The 21,064-nt window shown below is 40.1% G+C and overlaps 2 protein-coding genes across 4 annotated transcripts in view; one reads left to right on the top strand and one right to left on the bottom strand.

Annotated features, from left to right (window-relative positions):
- AKT3 (AKT serine/threonine kinase 3) overlaps nucleotides 1–21,064 on the bottom strand; it is a 404,883-nt gene that overhangs the window by 6,857 nt on the left and 376,962 nt on the right. The window lies entirely within an intron of this gene.
- The window catches only part of SDCCAG8 (SHH signaling and ciliogenesis regulator SDCCAG8), a 254,616-nt gene that overhangs the window by 201,650 nt on the left and 31,902 nt on the right, over nucleotides 1–21,064 (top strand). For 2 of the 3 annotated variants that reach the window (XM_053604356.1, XM_053604358.1), the window contains exon 17: nucleotides 20,790–20,846. The exons of the other annotated variant lie outside the window; for it this stretch is intronic. In XM_053604356.1, the coding sequence (XP_053460331.1) occupies nucleotides 20,790–20,846 (57 nt within the window). The remainder of the gene's footprint in view (nucleotides 1–20,789; nucleotides 20,847–21,064) is intronic. 3 annotated transcript variants of the gene reach the window in all.

Below are 21,064 nucleotides of genomic sequence, written 5' to 3'. Positions count from 1 at the left end.
GAGCTCTCACTACAGGCCAGTAATTCTAAGCAGTGAGGCCCTCCCTCTTGTTTCTAGGGTAAATGTCTCCATTTTCTAGCTTAGAGCACTGTATTCCTGGCATTTTATGTCCTTCTCTCCTCATTAGATTGTCAGGTCTTCAGTGTAAACCGTGTATTAGCAATCTCTGCAGACCCAGTATAGAAAAATATGTTGAATTAATGAATAATTCTCTAGGAGCTGACAGTGTTTTAATTTAAAGTTGTTAGGTAATAGGATTGATATAGGCTGATTCCACATGGGTCCTCAGTTCCTTCCACCAGGCCTTTAGAAATGGCACTCAGCTATGTTAGCTATGAAAGCTACAGTATATTTTGGTCCTTTCAAAACAAAAAATGAGCAAAAAACCCAAAAGTGATTGAATGCCTATTACATGATGGGATGAAGATAAACAATCACTGACTTCTAGGTATTCTTGTTCTGATGAGAGAAAGACAGGCAGAAAGCCTCCGCTCTGGGCCTACCTGCCCCGACTTCAGTAGTGATGTGCGTGGAGCAGCACGGGGTCGCCAATAGCGAGCCCCAGGCCCAGCCTGGGAGATGCTGGGGAATCCCTGGAGCAGGGAATGCCAGAAGCTAACTTTAGAGGATGTGCTAGGATGTAGGCCTGGCAGAGAAGAAAACTGGAGAACCGCTCTGGAGAGAGAGCTGGCGTCATGTGGAAGAGGAACTCCCAAGGTCAGAGCTGGTGGAGTGGAAGGAGGCAGGAGGGCACAGTAACCCACAGCTGGAAGCTGGCTCTTCCTCCTCTGGGGGGAAGGGCCGAGGAAGGGTTTTAAACAGGGCATAAAAGCAGGTTCACATTTTGAATAGCTCACCTTGGGGCAGCACGAAGGATGGATTTTAGGCAGCTAGGCAGGGAAACTAGACGGAAACGAGGGATGCCTAAAATAGAGATGAAGAGGAAGGAATGGCAGAGACTAAAGAGGTAGTTTTTTTTTAAGGGTAAAACTGGGTAGCAAGCTATGGGCTGGGAGAAGAGAAGAGAAGAGATGATTCAGTGATTTTTTTTTTCCTGACTGGTACTGTTATTACTTGTGTCTAATTCCTAGTGACATTTTTTATATCCCCGAGAATGAACCTGCAGAATGTCTTTAAAGCCAAGAGTGACAAAGATTTTTAAATAATATTTGTTGGTCATATCTTCATTTGGTTGAAGTATTCCTGAAGCAAGCCTGCATTTTTATTTTTAAATTTATGTATCCTTTATTTCTATCACTATTCAAACAAGATGTATAGTTTCTGCAATAAATACTTTAAACCCCATGAAATGAGAGTCAAAAGTTGTATGAGGAAAAAGATTGCGTCTGACTTGTCGACTTTGCTGCTTCTGACCCCCAGCTCTGCCCACAAATAGCCTTCCCTCACCCAGGAGGGCTGATCTCTCCTTCCAGTTTTGGGATGGTATTTTCATCTGCTAAATTCATTATACAATAGGATGCTTCCTTGTTACTAGATAGAAGAGTCCTGCTCTACAGGACAGACACCTACATAGAGAATAACATTTAGAAGTTTAATACTGCTACTAATTATGACTTCAAGCAGTAGTATTACTTCTATTTTATTTTTAGTACTATTATTTCTAAGGGGAAAACATTGAAAAGAACGTAAATTAAATCACATAATCAAAATATCCAGCATTGGAGGCAAGTTACTTAGACAGATTATATAAATTCCCTACAATGGCATTCTAAAATGCCACTAAAATCATTTATCGGCAAAAGAGTATTTATTGATGTGACAAAATATTTAAAATATATCTCCAAAAATAAATAGTATAAAAGTATTACAGTAGATAGAGCCTCTGTAAGTTGAGCACCCAAGGGACTTGCAACAAACCATCAACATACAGAGGTGGTCAACATAAGGAACTAGGCCCGCTGTACTGATATGGGCATATGAAGCATGTCGAATCTGTGACAATTAGGTCAATTTAGGGAGGTAGTCAGCGTAGGGAGGAGGTCAGCTATGGATGTTCTACTGTATGTAATGCATATATGATTCCATTTTATACACACATAAAAGGTATTTAGATACAGGTATAGATAGATGTGTACCCAAAGTGTCATATCTTTTTTATACTCTAACTTGTATATCTCACACATGTAGATTCAAATTTTGCCCCCAGGCCAGCATCAAACTCTGCATCTTCTTGAATTGCCTTAAAGACTTCATATGCATGAAATCGGTGCTGATCAGGATTTGAATGAACGTATTATAAGGTGCAGGAGCATTTACACCACACATCTCTTAGAAACGGCATGACAGTCTACATTGTTCTTAGCTGTTTCCTGCATGGACCTTTCCATTCCCACTCCAGAACATTTTTCACTGTTTCCTTCTCCCTTCGCCCTCTATAACTTCCTAAATCTTTGTCTTCTCATATTCCTTGGAACTATAAATTCCCTACTCCCCTCTGTTATGCAGAATAATCCAACTCCGCCACAGCTCTTGCCTCAAATGTGCATTATTCAAATTAGCCTGGATCTCAAGAAATAAATTTAGCCATGCAGCCTTGCACAATGAGCACACACACACACAATTATAAAAGAAAGTTTAATAAAATACTACTTCCTTACTATAGATTCTGCAATCTACATTTTCTATTTTTTTATTTTTAAAAAGTTGATTGTGAAAATTTAAAAAAAGTGTGGCCCATGAAATTAATTTTATGACCTACTAATGGGTCATGACCCAGAGTTTGAAAAAGTCTTCCAGAAAAGGCCCCCTGACAACCACAAAACTTCAGTATGCCTGCCCCCTTGGAATCTCACTTCTCAGGTTATCAAATTATTTTTTCCAAACATCTGAATGCAGGTATCTCTGTCTTGCTACACCTAAGTGTGCAGCACACACACATGTATGTGCACATACACACACACAAGAGGACATACACCAGAATGTAGCACATTAGCTGTCTCTCAGCAGTGGGATTATTGGTATGTTTTCTTCGCTTGCACTTTCCAATAATTTCTGAGTTTTCGGTACTGAGCATGTGTTACTTTTATAAAAGGAAATGTATAAACAGTAAAAAACAGACGCAGATCAGATTTCACCTCTTCTAAGAAACCTTCTCTGAGTAACCCTTGCGGACAGGATTAAACCCCAGTGTCAGTTTCTCCATTTGACCCTTTTGACTTCTCTGTAACCTTGAACTTAGATCACTGCTTTCTGATGTTCTCTTTTTATCATGTGTTTCTCCCAGCTCTCAGACCCTTCCTCCTCAGTTTGTTTGGTTCATCACAGTCATAGAGTTCTTTTCTTTGCTCTCTGCAATAGGATTCTTAAGTTGAAATCCTATTGAGCAGAGAACTTTCAGAAAATGCATGCAAAATTTAGTCCGACATCGTGACTTACATCTATAATCGCACCACTTCAGGAGGCGGAAGTAGGATGATCACTTGAGCCTACAAGTTCCAGGTTACAGTGAGCTATGACTATGCCACTGCACTCCAGCCTGAGCAACAGAGAGAGACCCCCATCTCCAACTGAAAAAAAAAAAGGAAGAAAAGAAAATGTGTGCAAAATTTAATGTTTATTCATGTCTTTTCTGGGAAGCAGATCCAGTTGTTTTGTGAATACTTCTATTGTGCCAAACAAGGTTCTGGATCTGATCCATCAGCAGCCTCTCAAAATATTTAAGAATTCCTGGCCGGCGCAGTGGCTCATGGGTAGATTGCTTGAGCTCAGGAGTTGGAGACAAGCTTGAGCCAGTGTGAGACACCATTCCTACTAAAAATAGAAAAACTAGCCAAGCACTGTGGCAGGCGCCTGGAGTCCCAGCTACTTGGGAAGCTGAGGCAGGAGTCTCACTTGATCTCAGGCGTTTGAGGTTGCTATGAGCTATGACCTCATGGCACACTACCCAGGGCAACAGAGTGAGACTCTGTCTCAAAAAAAAAAAAATAGAATTCCTGAGCCACTGTTCTATAGACAAATTGAACCATTTTTTCCCTTCTCTGGGATACAAATGCCACGAGGCAGGGACTGTCTTACTCATCATGGATTTCCTAGGGCCTACAACAAAGAAGGCCCTGAAGAAGTGTGGTGTTGTGAACGATTAGGCATTACGAGGTAGAACATACAGACATCTTATTACCCCCATTTTCCAGAGTTGATTCAATATCATTCTGTTACTTGAGCAAGCAGAAAGAAATCAGAAGTATTCTAAGACTCTGGGAAGTCAGACTGGGAATTGCAAAATTGGTCTTGGAGGTTCCGATTTGGCATCCAAGTGGGCGTCTGTCTTCTTGTCCCATAGGCTGTACTCTGTGGTCGCCTGGCCCCTTTCTAAATTACACTGTTCTTGGCCAGCTCGAGGCCCCAGCCAAGAGTGCAGGTTCAGAGCAGTATAAAAGCCCAGGGCCCCTGACTCTTGCAACAGAGACTGTGGCAGAACTCCTGAGCCTGACTTTCCTTTTGGCTTCATTTTAAATGGTTCATTTTGGTTTTGAAGGTAGTTTGTTCCATAGAAACCAGACAGGGTGTTGTTTAAATAGTAGGCTGATGTCTCAATGTAACATATTGGCCCACTAAGCTCTACAAGAGTGTGAATCACAAACCCGCCTCTGTACACTTCTGATAGAGTGTGAATGTTCTGGATGTAAGAAAATCCTGTTAAGAATGATCAGGTTATCTCATTTTGCCATCAATCGTATTTTGAAATGTTAAGTTGGTAGAATCACTGCTGTTCCTGGCTGAATAGATTCTCTCAAGTAGAGCAAAATATTTTTAAAATCAGGTAATTCAGGGGCGGCGCCTGTGGCTCAAGGAGTAGGGTGCCGGTCCCATATGCCAGAGGTGGTGTGTTCAAACCTAGCCCCGGCCAAAAACCAAAAAAAAAAAAATCAGGTAATTCAGCCTCTAATCCAAATTGTATTTGGTTTATTTTCTTCAGACTATATACGTATGACTAGGATTGTGTGTTTAAAGTTCAGCTTTGCGTGTGGTATTCCTGTGATAATTTCAGCACGTGAAATAAGATGTTTACAAAAGCCAACTAAGACCGATACTACACAGTAGTTTAGCAGCAAATTCCTACTCTGGGTATTTAACAATAACCGGGATCTTTCTATTGGCTTTACATAAACTCAGATTAGTAGTAAAATCTTAGTACCGTCCCATTTGGCAAACCCTTACACTTCAGGCAGTCACAAATTCCCTTCTGATTGTGCTTTTCATTCGCACCTAGCTCAGATTTTTGCCTGATGCTTTTTTAAATCCTCTAATTTACATACTGTGGTAAATTTAAAATGAGAACAGATGAATGCTGCTAAACTTTTCTATTTCACTGATGAATATGGTATTTTGCTCTAACTATCTAGCTGTTATATATTCAATGACCTTTAAAACATGAAATAGATACTTCTTTTCATATATACTGTGCAAGATGGATTATTAGTATTGTCTTCCATTGGAAACTATGAATCTCAGACACGGGGGCCACGCAAAGCAGCTGAGAACTAATTTCCATGGAACTAAAGTTCAGAGTTTCCTGTTCACAGGGGTCACACCTGGTCAGCGGGGCAGAGAGGCCTTGTTCACGGGTGGCCATCCTGCTGCTGTGGGAGGTGATGCGTCTGCTCTACATGCACTTGTCCCCCCACTCTTTGGTCCCAGCACACCACTATGTACGTTGGATCTTGTACCCCTGTAACCATTGGATTTGGCCTCCAGCTAAGTATACTGTGGAATCTCATTTATTGTTATTATTAATAATAATCGTGTTCTCCAAAGCAGCCAAGTGAGACTTGGAGAAGTTAAATTATTCAGCAACTGAGATATCTGAAGCTCAGGTTCTCCGTAGCCCACACCATTTCTGGGTTACATACCTGTGCTCTCCACTTGATTGTGAGCCGCTAGGGAGAAGAATCTTTTTGTTTGTCCTTGCATCTGGCACAGTGAACAACACAGGATTTCACACCAGGTGGGCCATTCGTCCAGGGAAAATCTCAGTAAACATAACAAACGTGCCATCCGCTGTGCTAAGTGTATGAGAAAACTTCTTAGAGGAGGTGAAAATAGTAATAAAATCCTTGATAAAATGAATAGAATGCACCGTGACATAACTTGCTAACTGTTCCCTTTAGTTTCAATAACCAAAATCAAGATTAATTTTAAAATTACATACACTGCTTAGATAAAAATGCCATAATTCGTAAGACAAGAAAAAAATCTAGGGCACATTTTAAAAGAAAAGTACAATGATTTTAAAAGGATGGAATCTATTTCAGAATGAAGGAATGAAAAATTCCAAAAGGTTTAACAAAAAAAACTCCTAAGGAATCTTGAGGTTTTATTTCACCCTGACGTGAAATGGCCCAGTTGCTAAACTTAACTGCTTTCCTTCCATCCATCCTGATCTCATCCTTTCGATTGTGCTAAGAGACTGGAGGCTCTGAAATTTAATAAATGACCCTGATACAAAATGTCTTACTCAAGTAGAGCAAAATATTTTTAAAATCAGGTAATTCAGCCTTTAATCCAAATTGTATTTGGTTTATTTTCTTTGGACTATATACGTTCAGCTTGATAGAAAGCCAAGCTCTTGTCACTATATCTCACTTTAAGCAAACACAATATATTAAATCCAAATTTACAAAATGGATTAGTTAAGTAGTCATTCTTCACTTAGCAACATAATTTGATGTAGTAAGTTCCCCTTGTAATGCATATAAGCTTGATTCAGTTTATTAGAACCCTTGGTGTGTGCCACATTTCAAGGCAAAGTACATTTGATAATCTTACCCAACAAACTAGCAGTTTCTCTTTTATGCAAGTATTTGGTTTGGAACTGTCCTGGCCCCGGATAAAACAAATAAATGGGTCAGAATGGTCTCAGGGATGCATATTCCAGGAGCAAGGCGTGGTAGAGGTGGATGATCACTGTGCTAGGGGCCGAAGGAGCTCGGAGCACGGCCTCGTTTCCTTAGTCTTCACCATTTAAGTTTCCATGTCTTCCAACGCTGTATCCACTGAATGAGCCAGGAGCCTGCAGGACTTATGGGGTAGGAAGCGCTGCCCCTCAGCTTTCTCTTCTCGGTTTCACTTACCGAGAGGGAAAGCCTGACACATTAGATCTGAGAAGACTCATCAGGTTCTGTTCCCATTCTCGATCCTGCCCTGACCAGTGGAGAAATTCACTTATTTACCTCTTTGGCCAGCCTGGGTCATGCAGGTAACCCAGAGTCACTGGGCTATTCAGGTTATGGAAAGCTAAAAGCTGTGGGACACTTCAGGGGATTACGTGGGTCATTACAAAAGTTTTGAGTTACACGAAAATCAGGAAATGTAAAACCCTTAGAGACAGAAACAAATGAGGCCCTCGAAGCACTACTGGTAAGCCACGCAAGCTGAAAACTGCACAGGCGAATCAGAAAGGACTCTGTCAGCTGTGTTGCTTGAAAATGATATAATGGACCCTAACTCAGTCCGTCTCAAAACATTCACAGGTTAGTCAGGTGACAAATTTGGGGATACAGAGACAAAGTAAATAGTATTATTTTAAATGGATGCCTCCGAATGTAATGATAAGCTAGAAAGAAAGAGTATATTTAGAGAAAATATGGTATAAAAAAATTAGAATATGCTAATAAGGAAAACTAGACTTTTAGCTTTTATTTTTATACCAATATTCTTAGGTCAAAGTGGATCATTCCCAGCATTAAAAGGATGAAGAGACAAGCTGCTTGCTTTTGGTCGGGTTTATGTTTCTTTTTGTTCGGGAGACAATCTTCCACCCTTTTCTCTTCTTTCATGCGCTTTTCCTGGGCCTTGTATTCTGATCATATTTAACTTTCTATTGGAAGAGCTAGAGTTCAGCTTAAAATCTTCTGGTAGATGTTGTATGTTTAATAAATGTTAAATACACTCTTCACACTGTCTTTTAAAGAACATTTGTTTTTCAAGGGTCTTTGTGCATTCATATGAGAAAAAAAGCAACCAAATCTGTTTTATTCAAATTCCAAGTTCTAGGGGAGCAGATTGTCACAGCATATACAGTGACAAACTTTCAACAAGGAAAATGGGTGGAAGAATCACAGGTATTTATCACATATGCCAGAAACATTAATGCTTTGCAAGCAGTGAATGGGTCTTCTATTCTCTTTTGGTCAGATGCATCCTACTTTGTAAAAACTTAATCGATTGATGATTTCATGATTTTCCTTTGTGGAAAAAATCTTATAAATATTCATATTCAGAATACCATGTGTCTATTCTGTTGATCTTCAAACCATAAAAGAAGTTTTATTCTCAGTGTCATATGAATGGTGGAAATTATCACAAAACCAAAAATAATTTATCTAAACGTCCACATTGTTTAGTAATTAGTTTTAGATCCAAAGCATAGTTCTTGCTTTTTAAATTGATCATTCAGAACTGATCATTCTTAATGACTATAGGTTAGGAGTCCTGTGGAAAATACATAGGATGAATCATGCTTTCAGTAAAAAATATTTGCTTTGCTTGGTTTATCAGTTTCCATATTTGCAATGGCTTCCCGTTACTAACTGGCATCATGCTTTGCAGATTACTTTTTCAAATACAGTGTTTTTATTTCTGAACTTTCTGCTGGTAGCAGTCCCCGTGCAAACGTGATGTTTGTATAATGCTGATGATTGATGTCCGAGTATAGTATCTAAGTGCAGTTTTTCGTTAGTTTATATAAAGCTTTTGTTCTTAACACATTGATTTGAGTCACTCAAAATTGGCTCTTAAAAGAGAGATCGTTTCTGTGTTTACATAATTGTAGCCTCAAATGTGCTTTATGAATTTCACTTGGCACTCTCCAATCCTCTGGAAAGTGGTTATCAAGCATGGTTATTATGTTTCCAGTATGAGGAAACCAAGAGGCAGGGATTTCACTGACTTACCCTGTAAGACAGCATTGCTGCTATTCTGTTGTCACATGTTTTCTTCTTTTTTTCTAAATATGAAAAAATGTGGCTGCAATACTCCACGGTACCTCTGTCAGAAATATAATCATCAAGTGTCTTAGTGTGGATAGAGGTCCTGTAGGGACCTGTGGGACCCAGGCCAAAATGAAGGCTCAGGAGGCTCAAGACAAAGTCGTTTCTGATCTTAACTTTTGGATCATTTTTTTGAAGATGTTTGACTGTTGAGCACACAGATCATAAGATCTTTGCTGTATGAAGTTCAGCTGTACCTTCAGCATCCTGGCCCAGAGCCACAGCCTGCTCTCATGTCGCGCTTCAAGGCCTTTGGGTTCCCGGCCCTTTTCTTGATTCCCCAGTTTCCAGTTTGATGGCATTGAACATTATATTAAACCTCTTGCTACCAGATAAAAACTTCCTGATATTCCTAACCATCACATTTATTGCATGATATATAATTTTGTATCATGCAATGTATGTAATTATGATATAATCATTATAATTATTACCGTTATTATATCAGCAGCTAACTTTAAGATCATGCTTATGGTGTTTCAGCCACCGTTCTAAGCACTTACCTTTTAACCCATTTCATTGTCATAACAGCCCTATGAGGCAAGTACTGGCATTATCCCCTGGTTACCCACAAGGAAACGGAGGCACAGTGACTTTAAGCAACTGGCTCAAGGTCACAGTGCTACTATGTGACAGACTCTAAACGTGAACCCAGGTCTATGCCAAGTCTACGAAGAAGGAATGCTGGCATGGAGAATCTTTGAATATTTTAGCTCCTGTAATTCCAATCAGATATGGCCTTGTTTTATTTTCCCATTCCTTGTGCTCTCCGAGCTGCATTCCCACCATTAAGCCACAACTGCTGTCCTACAAGGAGCATCTGACCAGTTTCTGAATTGAGTCCCAAGGTATGTATCTCATTACAAAAGTTTTGAGACGGACTATATTATGGTCCATTATTTCACTTCCAAGAAACACAATCAAGTGTCCTTTCTGATTGACTCATCCGTGCAAGTTTTAACTTGCTCAGCTTATTGGTGTTGCTGGGAGGATTTCATTTGTTTCCATCTAGGCGGATTTTACATTTCTTGATTTTTGTATCTCAAAACTTTTGAACTGACCCATGTACGTGCCTTAAGCTGTTACATACTTCCTTGAGCATGAGCATCCTTTATGCATGAAATTCTTACCTTCTGATAGATGGAATAGAATGCAGTGGAGGTAGCAGCTCTTTTTGCCTCCAAGGAGAAGATGGTCACGTAGAACCCAGAGCATCAGTGGCTGTCAACAGGCTTGTCAAGGCAAGTCAGATGGGGCCCGAGGTACAGCAAGTGTGCCAGGAGCAAGTCACTAAAAAATTACAGACACACTGGCTTGTGCCTGTAATCCCAGCTACTCCAGAAGCTGAGGTGGGAGGATTGCTGAAGGCTGTAAGTTTGAGACCAGCCAGGGAAACATAGCAACATCTCATCTCTAAAATTCAAAATAAAATAATGAAAAGAGCAAGGCTAAGGGGGAAAACTAAGTGTACATAAAGGGAAAGAAAACATGTAAGTTTTTGAAAGAGTGGGAATGGAAGGTGGTAGTAAAATACTTAGGAAGCTGGTAAGTGTCTAAGCACTTTGCGCCTGCTGGGCATGCTAACGCTTTTTGTTTATTGTCACTCAGTGGTAATATGGTAATTCCAAACTGTTTAGGAAACTTTGTACTACCAAATCTCACTATTGCACGAGGGTTTATCACACATAAGTCTTATTTTGTTCTTTTTTTTTTTTTGTAGTTTTTTGGCCGGGGCTGGGTTTGAACTGGCCACCTCCGACATATGGGGCTGGCGCCCTACCCCTTTGAGCCACAGGCGCTGCCCTTATTTTGTTCTTTTTTAAGCCTTTCTCTGCCTTTCTCCTTTCTGTTACCATGGCAATATTAATATTATTGATCTGGGTAGAACATGATGTTACTTACCAATGTGGCATAAATTAGATTTACAATTAATCTATTTAGTAGACCAATTTGTCAAGTGTTCATAATGCTCATACATTTTATTTTTATTTTTATTTTTATTTTGGTCACCACAAATCGAGGCCTTGATTTAAAGTATATAATAAAGAAGCATGTTTTTTCACAAATGGATATTGTCTTATTTTAAACACAAAATGTACCTTTCAAGATTTGGAAACAGTAATTCTTCGTTTTTGTATGGAACCAGAAAAAACCCATACAGCCAAGACAGTTCTTACTAATAAAAACAAAGCCATGGGGGGTGGGAACAAAAAGCCAGGGCATCACCCTTCCAGACTTCAGGCTATACTACAAGGCCATAGTGATCAAAACAGCATGGTATTGGCACAAAGACAGAGACACTGACATTTGGAACTGAATAGAAAACCATGAGATGGAACTAACGTTTTACAGGCTGGGCACAGCAACTCATACCTATATAACCCTAGCACTCTGAGAGGCTAAGGTGGGTAGATTGCCTGAACTCACAGGTTCAAGACCAGCCTGAGTCAGAGCAAGACCTAATCTCTAAAAAATAGCCAGGTATTGTGGCAGGTGCCTGTAGTCTCAGCTACTTGGGAGGCTGAGGCAAGACAGTTGCTTGAGTGCAAGAGTTTGAGGTTGCTGTGAGCTATGATGCTATGGCACCTACCAAGGGTGACAAAGTGAGACTCTATCTAAGAAAGAAAGAAAGAGAGAGAGAGAGAAGAAAGAAAGAGAGAGAGAGAGAGAGAGAGAGAGAGAGAGAGAGAAAGAAAGAAACTAACATTTTATAGCTGTCTGATTTTTTTTTTTTTTTTGAGGCAGTCTCATATTGTTGCCCTGGGTAGAGTTCCATGGTGTCACAGCTCACAGCAACCTCAGTGCCTCAGCCTCCCTAGTAGCTGGGACGACAGCATGAGCCACTGCTCCCAACCAGCTAGCCACCAGATCTTTGATAAACCAAACAAGAACATATATTGGGGGAAAGAATCCCTTTTCAACAAATGATGCTGGGAGAACTGGATAACCACATGTAAAAGACTGAAAATGGACCTGTGCCTTTTACCACTTACAAAATTGATTTAAGGTGGATAAAAGATTTAAATCCAAGAAGAGTTGGAAATTCTATAATTGAAATAAAAATATTAATACTACTGCAACTCTCAAAAAGTGAAAGCACAAATAGAATTTAAAAAGTCCAACTCTTCTTGCATTTACATGTTCTTAGTTTAACTAAAGCCCGTGACTATCATTTCTTCTTTGTGGATTATACTATTTATTCTATAAGTGAATACTTCATTTTTCCTCATGGTGCATCCTTTCACCTTGCTTTATATTTATTTTGATATTAATGTCATTTACCTATTTTTGTTCATATATTCCAGGCATATTATTTAAACTTCTGTATTGCTTTTTTAAAAAAAGCTTTAAATCTAAGGCATGAAATAATAAAAATTCTCAAAGCAAGTGTGGGAAAAATACTTGAAAATATCGGCCTGGGGAAAGATTTTATGAAAAAGACTTATGAGGCAATTGCAACAACAACAAAAATAAAGAAATGGGACTTAATTAAACTGAAAAGCTTCTGTAAACTAAGGAGACAATAACTAAAGCAAATAGACAACCTTCAGAATGGGAAAAGATATTTGCATATTACAAATCAGACAAAAACTAGATAACTAGGATCTACAGAGAACTCAGTCAAGCAAAAAAAAAAACAAAAACAAATCCCCTATATCCCTGGACAAGAAACATGAATAGAACTTTCTCTAAGGAAGACAGAGAAACGGCTAACAGACATAGGAAAAAAAATGCTCATCATCCCTAATCAGAGAAATGCAAATTAAAACCACCCTGAGATATCACCTAACCCCAGGGAGAATGGCCCACATCACAAAGTCTCAAAGCTGCAGATGCTGGTTTGGATGTGGAGAGAAGGGAACATTTTTACACTGTTGGTGGGACTGCAAACTAATACAGCCTTTTTGGAAAGAAGTATGGAGAATCCTCAAAGACCTCCAATTAGACCCTGCAGTCCCATTACTGGGCATTTACCCAGAAGAAAAAAAAACAATCCTTTGATCATAAGGACATGTGCACTGGTCTGTTTATCACAACTTAATTTACAATCACCAAAATGTGGAAACAAGCTAAATGCCCACCAACCCAGGAATAGATTAACAAACTATGGTATATGTATACTGTGGAATAGTACTCAGCCACTAAAAAAGATGGAGACTTTACATCTTTTGTATTAACCTGGATGGAGGTGGAACACATTCTTCTTAATAAAGCATCACAAGAATGGAGAAGCAAGAATCCAATGTTCTCAATTCAAATATCAAGGCAATAGGTAATCTAATACCGGGGTGGGGGGGGCAGGGGAATGAGGGAGCTGGGAGAGGGGAGGAAGGAGGGGGATGGGGCCACAGTGTGTGCCATACCTCTGTACAGCGGGACTCCACCTAACAAGTGCAGTCAGTGTAACCTGACTCTTTGTACCCTCAGCGACTCCCAAATAACAACAACAACTACAAAGTGTATAAGCAAGCCCTTTTATCTAGGAGGACAGAGGATTACAGTGGTACATTTGTCAGTTTTCTCTGCTGTGACTTGCAAGAGTGGGATTGGTGCCAGCCAGGAAGAGTCACGCGGAGGGCACCCAACTGGGAAAGGGATTGCCAACTCAAGAGTGCAAAAGACTGGACATTTCCTGGTCTTAGAAAGTTGAAACAGGTCAGCCTTGAAAAACATCTGATTGGACGTTTTAACATGGGTGAAGATGATTCAGAAGACAAAAAGCCAGTTTGTAATTTTCACAAGCTAAAGGCATTGCGGCTCCAGTTGACTGGGGCAAAGTCTGAATGAGGCACGTTTATTATTAAGAAAAGTGAAAATGCTGTAGGTGGTCACTGCACAAATGTCACGCTCACACAAATAAGCCCCCAATTTCCAGTGTCCCTGGATATTTCTTCTCCTTCCTCCTATCTGTGTGCACTCCCACGGAGAGTGCAGGCTGGCTTTATTTCTTGGGTAGTTGAACTTCACAGCCCCTTAGCCTGTGCCTCCAGCCTGCCTGAAGGGAACCGTAATTCCCAGGGAGGCACTGACTGTTGTATTTTATTGCTTAATTATTATACCTATTTAATGCTACTTAGAACATTGTCAGCTGTTGAGAAAAGGTAATTATCACTAGTCAAATGAAAAACACTTTTTTGGCTGCTTAACAGAGACACATTTTACTGGTACCTTGATACAAAATGAAGCCTGGTAGCAAAACTTTTGCTTGTCTCTTCTTCAAGCCACAGCTGTTTCCCTGCTAAATTCATCCCATCTGTCTTCCCTTCCGTAAAGCTGTAGGCAGTATAGCATAAGTACAGAAGCAGTTCAGTGCTATTTTGGATAAACATAGCTGAAATTTGAATCTTTGCCATTTGCGATGCACACATTTTGTTTTACTGCTGTAAAGAGAGCTGTCAAAATACAACTACATGGATAATTTACTAAAATACAGTCAAATATAAAGTTGATCAAAGAGAAAGTACAGTGGGTCAGTGTGACTGTTCCAGCATGTGCTCTGAAAGGTGCCTCTCACCTCAGGGTCCCCGTCGGTTCTGTGTGGGGAGAGTGGCATCTGAAGTCTTTGTTTTAATCTTGCAGCATGGTTTTCAAGGGTTAACAGTTCCTTGTAACTGTCTGCGGCATGACTTGTGGAGTCTTTCAAAGATTTTAGATGTCCACTGTTTTTATTCCCCCAAATAATTAATTACATCGGTGGAAAACATTTTCTCATTTTTAGCCCAGGCAGAGTTGAGCTACATCGCCATTTTGCTGAGTTCTGAAATTGATTGCGTTGAACCTTTGTTACCTATGACATGGTCTATTTCACCTTCATCCTTTTCTTGATTTCTGGACTATTGGTGCATCAACATGTACTGTGGTCTTTTTTTTATTACATCAATAATATATAATGCTTTAGAATCAATGGAGATGTTTTCTTAAATGAATTTCTCTTCCAAGACCACTCATCCCCGTCTGGACGACTCTCATCACCCAAATATTTACTGCTTTCTTTTTCCATGTACAAAAGTCTCTTCTAGGCCAAATTGGTGGTGACTTCTTTGAGGGGAGGAGCCAATATCTGGTATATTTAGCAGCCACTGTGACCAGAGTGGATCAAAGTTCTTGGACTTCTTTTTAAACAAAGGTGACTAAAACACATCTTTGGTGTGAGGTCTGATCCCATTCATGATTCCTTAGTCCAAGATTTGGCTTTACCTTATCTCGGCCGTGTAGCAAAGAGGGAATAGAGAAGATTGTGCGAGAGGTTGGGAGGCCAAGAGAGGAGTGAGGCCCACGACTTTCTGGCCTTCTCCATTTGCTAGAACTCGGATTTGTAATCTGGAAGAGGAGAAACCTGCAAAGTGGTGAGCTCTAGCATTCTCTGCCCTTGCCTCCAGAAACAACCCTCTGTAAATAAGAGGTAGCAGAAGGCAACTCAAGCACAGAGAGATGTGACAAGAAAGTATTATCTCCTAAAAAAAAAAAAAAAAAAAAGGAAAAACCCAGATGGGCGCCACAGCAAGCACCTGTAATCCCAGCGACTTCCGGAAGCTGAGGCAGCAGGATGCCCACAGCCCGAGTCTGAGGTTGCAGTGAGCTATGACGCCATTGCACTCTGCTCAGGGCATAGGGTGGGACTCTGTCTCAAAAAGGAAAAAAAAAAAAAAGCAAACAAAGAAATAAAATAAATAAATAAAATTTTTTGCCTTTTGATCAGCTAGAAAACGCTAGCATCCTTGTTTATATTGCATTTAAACAACTTTAGCAAAATCAGAGTGCTTCTGAGTCTCCAGCTGCTGCGAATGAAATTATTTTCCTAAAAAGTCCCCAAGGCCTCTTCTGCACCAAGGCATTACCCTCTCTCATCTATAGTTATTTTTTGGAGGAAAAAAAATCCTAGCCTCTTTTTAATTTTTTTATTTTTGTTTTTGAGACAGTGTCACTTAGTATAGCTTCATAACTCACTGCAAACTCAAACTCCTGAGCTCCAGTGATCTTCCTGCCTCAGCCTCCTTGCCCAGAGAATTGTGCATCTTTTTGTAAAGACAGAATCTCACTATGTTGCCAAGGCTCATCTCAAACTCCTAGGCTCAAGTGATCTTCCTGCCTCAGCGTCCCAAAGTGCTGACAGGTGTGAACCATTATGCCTGGCCAGCTCAGGCTACTTTGAAGGCAAAAATATATGTCTATCACAAATGCAACCAATTCTATTTCACCCAGAAGTGGACATGGCAGCTTCTGTCAGTGGTTCTTTGAAAGCCATTCACACAGGAACTTTATACATGCAACTTTAACCCTAAAAAAGGGTTAAAGTTTTTAAAAAAGAATATAAAGTGTATAAAAAAGAATAAGCACATCTTTTCATTTCCCCTGTGATTCCATCTGACTCAGGACTACCCGGTTTCCCCGAAAATAAGACAGTGTCTTATTTTAAGGTGTGCTCCCAAAGATGTGCTAGGTCTTATTTTCAGGGGACGTCTTATCTTTCCTGTAAGTAGGTCTTATTTTCGGGGAAACAGGGTAGTAAGTGCTTTAGATGTCAAGTCCACTGGTCTCTCATGAAAATTCATTCTTTCACTCAACACCTGAATGCTTCAAACACTTTCCTGGATGCTGAGGGTACCAGCAAGAGTCAGCCCTTGCTCTCAAGGAGCTAGCACTGTAGCGCAGGAGGCAGACGGTCATGCTGCACTTGGTAAGACCTGTGATGGGAATACAGAAGAAGGAAGAGGAGGCCAAGGAGAGCAGAGCAAGCTCTGCAGGGGAGTGACACTTGACTCCCAAGGAGATAAGAGCATATGCAGAGTAGAATAAGGTACTTTCTCTCATAATAGTCTTTGGATTGTACATTTTAGAAAACCATTTTAGACTTAAGAGCCAAGATGAGAAGAAGCACATGACTTCTGGCTGACAGTTCTTACATCCCTAATGTCATGACATGGTTCTGTGCCTCCTTGGCCCTCCTGATTCCCAGCCAGCCTGGAGTGCCCTGTGGCTATTCAGCTTCAAGACCATCCTGACTCAAGCCACTTCTTATAACTGCTGTACTGCATAATCCAATCACAGTGGAGGCTTCAGGCAGATTTTTTTTACCTTGTCAGGAAAAAAGTATGTACATTATAAAAAAGGTTTTTTTTATAATGATAATGTTACTCTATAAATTTGCCATCTGATTAGTTTTTCAGGTTTTTTCAATAATCCACTGACAGCTTCTCCCCATCTTTATGATGAATCTAGAACCTATGCCCTAGACCAGGTGTCCTCAAACTGTGGCCCGTGGGCCACGTGAAGCGGTGTGATTGTATTTGTTCCTATTTTGTTTTTTTACTTCAAAATAAGATATGTGCAGTGTGCATAGGAATGTGTTCATAGTTTTTGTTTTTTTTTAAACTATAGTCCGGCCCTCCAATGGTCTGAGGGACAGTGAATTGGCCCCCTGTTTAAAAAGTTTGAGGATGCCTGCCCTAGACTCTCTTTGCATGGGAGGAACTCTGACCATTCTTCCAGATGGCACATGCCCACCTAAGATATTTAAATAATGATATCACCTGGAAATAACTGTGCAAGTAATTGCCATGAGCTCTCAGTGTTCCTATGACTCTTTATTCAGAGGCTTGTGTAGAAAATTAGATTGCTGTGGTTAGGTCCTCTTGACCAAAAATTGTTAACATGGTTGGACAAATGGCATTATAGAAGAGTATCTACCAAGAGCTAATGTGAGGCCAGACGTGGGAGTCAACACGAGGCCAGGAGTGGTAGTACACACCTATAATCCTAGCATTCTGGGAAGCCAAGATGGGAGGATTGGGAGTCTAAGACTAGCTTGAGCAAAAGTGAGATCCTGTCTCTACAAAAAACAGAAATATGAGCTAGGCATGGTGGTGCATGCCTTTTATCCCAGGTACGAAGAGTTTGAGGTTTCAGTGAGCTATGATGACACTGCTGTAGTCTAGTCCAGGCAACAGAATAAGACTATGTCTCAAAAAATTTTTTCTGAATGTTGTACACTTAGGCTTTTCATTTATGCTAATTGTTTACAGGGACTTACACACTTGTTCCCATCCTCTAGGGTGGGCTGGTTGCTCTGTTGTGAACTTTAACCTTTGCACCTGCCTTTGTTCATTTTCATGGGAGGTCACAACTTTATGACTCTGTCTAGGATTCAAGCAAATGATTATAAGTCCTTAGTGGACTAATCTAGCTAGCTTTTGATTTGAAAAGGACAAAAACCAATTAATAATTATCTGAGACTATACTCAATATTTCATTGTACGAGTAGGGCTGCTACCACTTAACTGGCATGCCAAGAAATTACTAAAAAAAAATTAATACACAGTATTAAACATATTTACACACACTGAACTATTTCAAACCAGTAATGCTGGAATAAAGACAAAATAATACTGTGTATTTACATAACACCGTAACACCTTTCATTAGAAAAATCTCAAGCCTTCACAAACTAACTAAACTGCACAACACCCTACGAGGTAAGTAGGAAGGAAGGTAGAGCGACAAACAAGCAGTCGGTGGAGGGAGGAGGCGAGCGCGTGCGCACACAGTGAGCGGGACTCCTGCTGGGCAGCCCCTGAGCGCTCGGGTTCAGACCACCCCACACCAGGAGACACAGCTCGACAGCTCCACCACATTGCACAGGTGCTTGTGGATTTCAGAATTGTTCTTTATGTTGTTCTTCAGCTCATAGATCTGTATTTTCCTTTGAATTGAACTGACTGGACAAAGCTACACTTAAGTCCCCATTAGGCTATGACAGTGACTCCCAATGTAGTCATTTGGTCCAACTAAATACAAGTGTTTTTAAAAATTCTTCCTTAGTGAGAATTTTTATGGAAATATGGCAGTTTATTCTTTGGAAATGTATAGAGATCATGGGGTACATGCTAGTCATTGGGAAAGGCCTGGGGCAACCCTGGTCCCCTCTAAGAGGGTCAATTCTAGAGGAACAAATTTGTGCCCAGGCCTGCTTCGGTGGCTGCCACGCCCAGCTCCTCCCACGCAGGTGAGCACCGAGGACTGGCTGGCACTTCTAAGGGCACCTGGATAGGCCAGGGGCTTGAGTCCATGGAGTGCCAAGACAACCAATCTGAGTACAAGAATATCAACAGGCCAATGGGAGTAGTGAATTTTGCATTTAGAATCTTAAAGCAGCATATATTAACATCTTTGAATAAATTTTGAATTTACTATTCTATTAGATTTCCAAAAAATGTAGTTGTGGAAGGTAGTACTCATTTGGGTATCTTACACAAAGGATTTACTCACCTGATCCTTTGAGGAAAAAGAATTTTCTCTATATAAGTCTTTGTCACAGTAAAGTCTCTATTTTGGCTTAACCTTTCAGATTTTCAGATAATTTAGGTATCACTGTTACCCATGATAAGATAGTTTTCAGACACTATAATTTAAATGTCTCCGAAATGTAATAAATAGAGCTTTGTCTGGGTTTTGGAAATTACGTTTTCTTCTCAAACAGCTGTTCATTTGTATTAACAATTTTCTCTGTCTCTAGAAGAAAGGCAGCATTTCTTTTTACGTATAATTTCATCTCCCTTTCAGCATGTTAGCTGTGTTTAGTTTGTTTTTGTGGTATTATTTTTAATATCCCTGTGTACCATGGCCAGGGCTTCCAGAGAGGAGGGAACAGTCACTTAGTCCTAGACTAGTCTAGGCCGGACCATTCCATTACTTCCTATCTGGCTGGCTAACTTCATTGCCTTTATTTATTTATTTTTGAGACACAGTCTCACTATGTCACCCTGGGTAGAGTGCTGTGCTGTCACAGCTCACAGCAACCTCAAACTCTTGGGCTTAAGCGATTCTCTTGCCTCAGCCTCCCAAGTAGCTGGGATTACAGGTGCCTACCACAACACTGGTTTCATTGCCTTTTCAATTCATCTGTGACCATGTTCGTAAAAGGTCTTTGCCCTGTCTTTAATTGGTAAAGCAAAAGAATGCCAAGTTTTTCATTTTGGGGACCCCAGTTAGCACTCAAAGGACAACAATATATGAGACTGATGAAGATAGTGATAACTAACATTTGATATATATGATATATTATGATCTTCTAACAATCTCATGAAATAGGTGGGAGAAATGCTATTAAAATTGTATTTTACTTTGAAGAAATTCGGGTTCAAGGAAGCTATATGTTACAAATTCCCATGGCTAGTGATAGGCTGGGCCTCACACTACATTTGATCTTAGCCAAAAGATCACCACCAAGAGTGTGAGTCTCAAAATTGAGTCTCTTTACTACTCAGTAATTCTGAGATTCATTGGAGAAAAGAGTAAGTAGGAGTATGGGTTCTGAACCCAGAAAGTTTGGGTTCAAATCCTGGCTCTACCACTTCTGTGTGATTTGGAGCAAACTACTTAACATGGACCTAAACTTACTCATATGTAAAATTTTAACAATCGTGTTATCTCCGTTACAGGGTTCTTGAGAAGGTTGAATGAATTATTACATAGCAGTGTTAAGAATGGTGCCTGGCACATAGTAAGAGCTCAACAACACTAGCTATGTGAGTTATTCAAAGTGCTCAGCACAGGAAACAGTGTGTAATAGGAAAGCAGAATTTGTATTTTGCTCTAGGAGGTGAATGTTAAACAGATCCTGTTCAGAGTAGACAAGGGGGCAATCCATGAAGGAACGTCCATTCTACCCACTGTTAAGCAAAGATAGAATTGAACAGTATTCTAGCTCTTGTGGAATAACCCAGGACTACTCCAGCCTATGAAATTACTGCAAGACAAATAATTTAAAATGTCTGTCTCTAGGGAACCAAGTCTCATTCTCAGTGGAACAGTTGATATACAGATCTCCACTCCTGAGAGGTAAGAGTGCTGTTTCATGATGCAGTCTAGAATACTCCCTAGAAGGCTTCAAGATTTATACCATTGAAGTTTGAAACCTGTGCGGCATGTTGTGTTTAAACAGTACTGAATTCAAAGAAACATAACTCCACTCACAATCTTTTGTTCTTAGAGCCTCCTGGAAACTGCTATTTACCATTGACTGATAATGTGATCAAAGATATGTGAATTTGGAAGCA

Source organism: Nycticebus coucang, chromosome 10 (genome assembly GCF_027406575.1).
Source record: "Nycticebus coucang isolate mNycCou1 chromosome 10, mNycCou1.pri, whole genome shotgun sequence".
NCBI classification, from domain to species: domain Eukaryota; kingdom Metazoa; phylum Chordata; class Mammalia; order Primates; family Lorisidae; genus Nycticebus; species Nycticebus coucang.
This window is presented reverse-complemented; position numbering and strand designations above follow the sequence as displayed.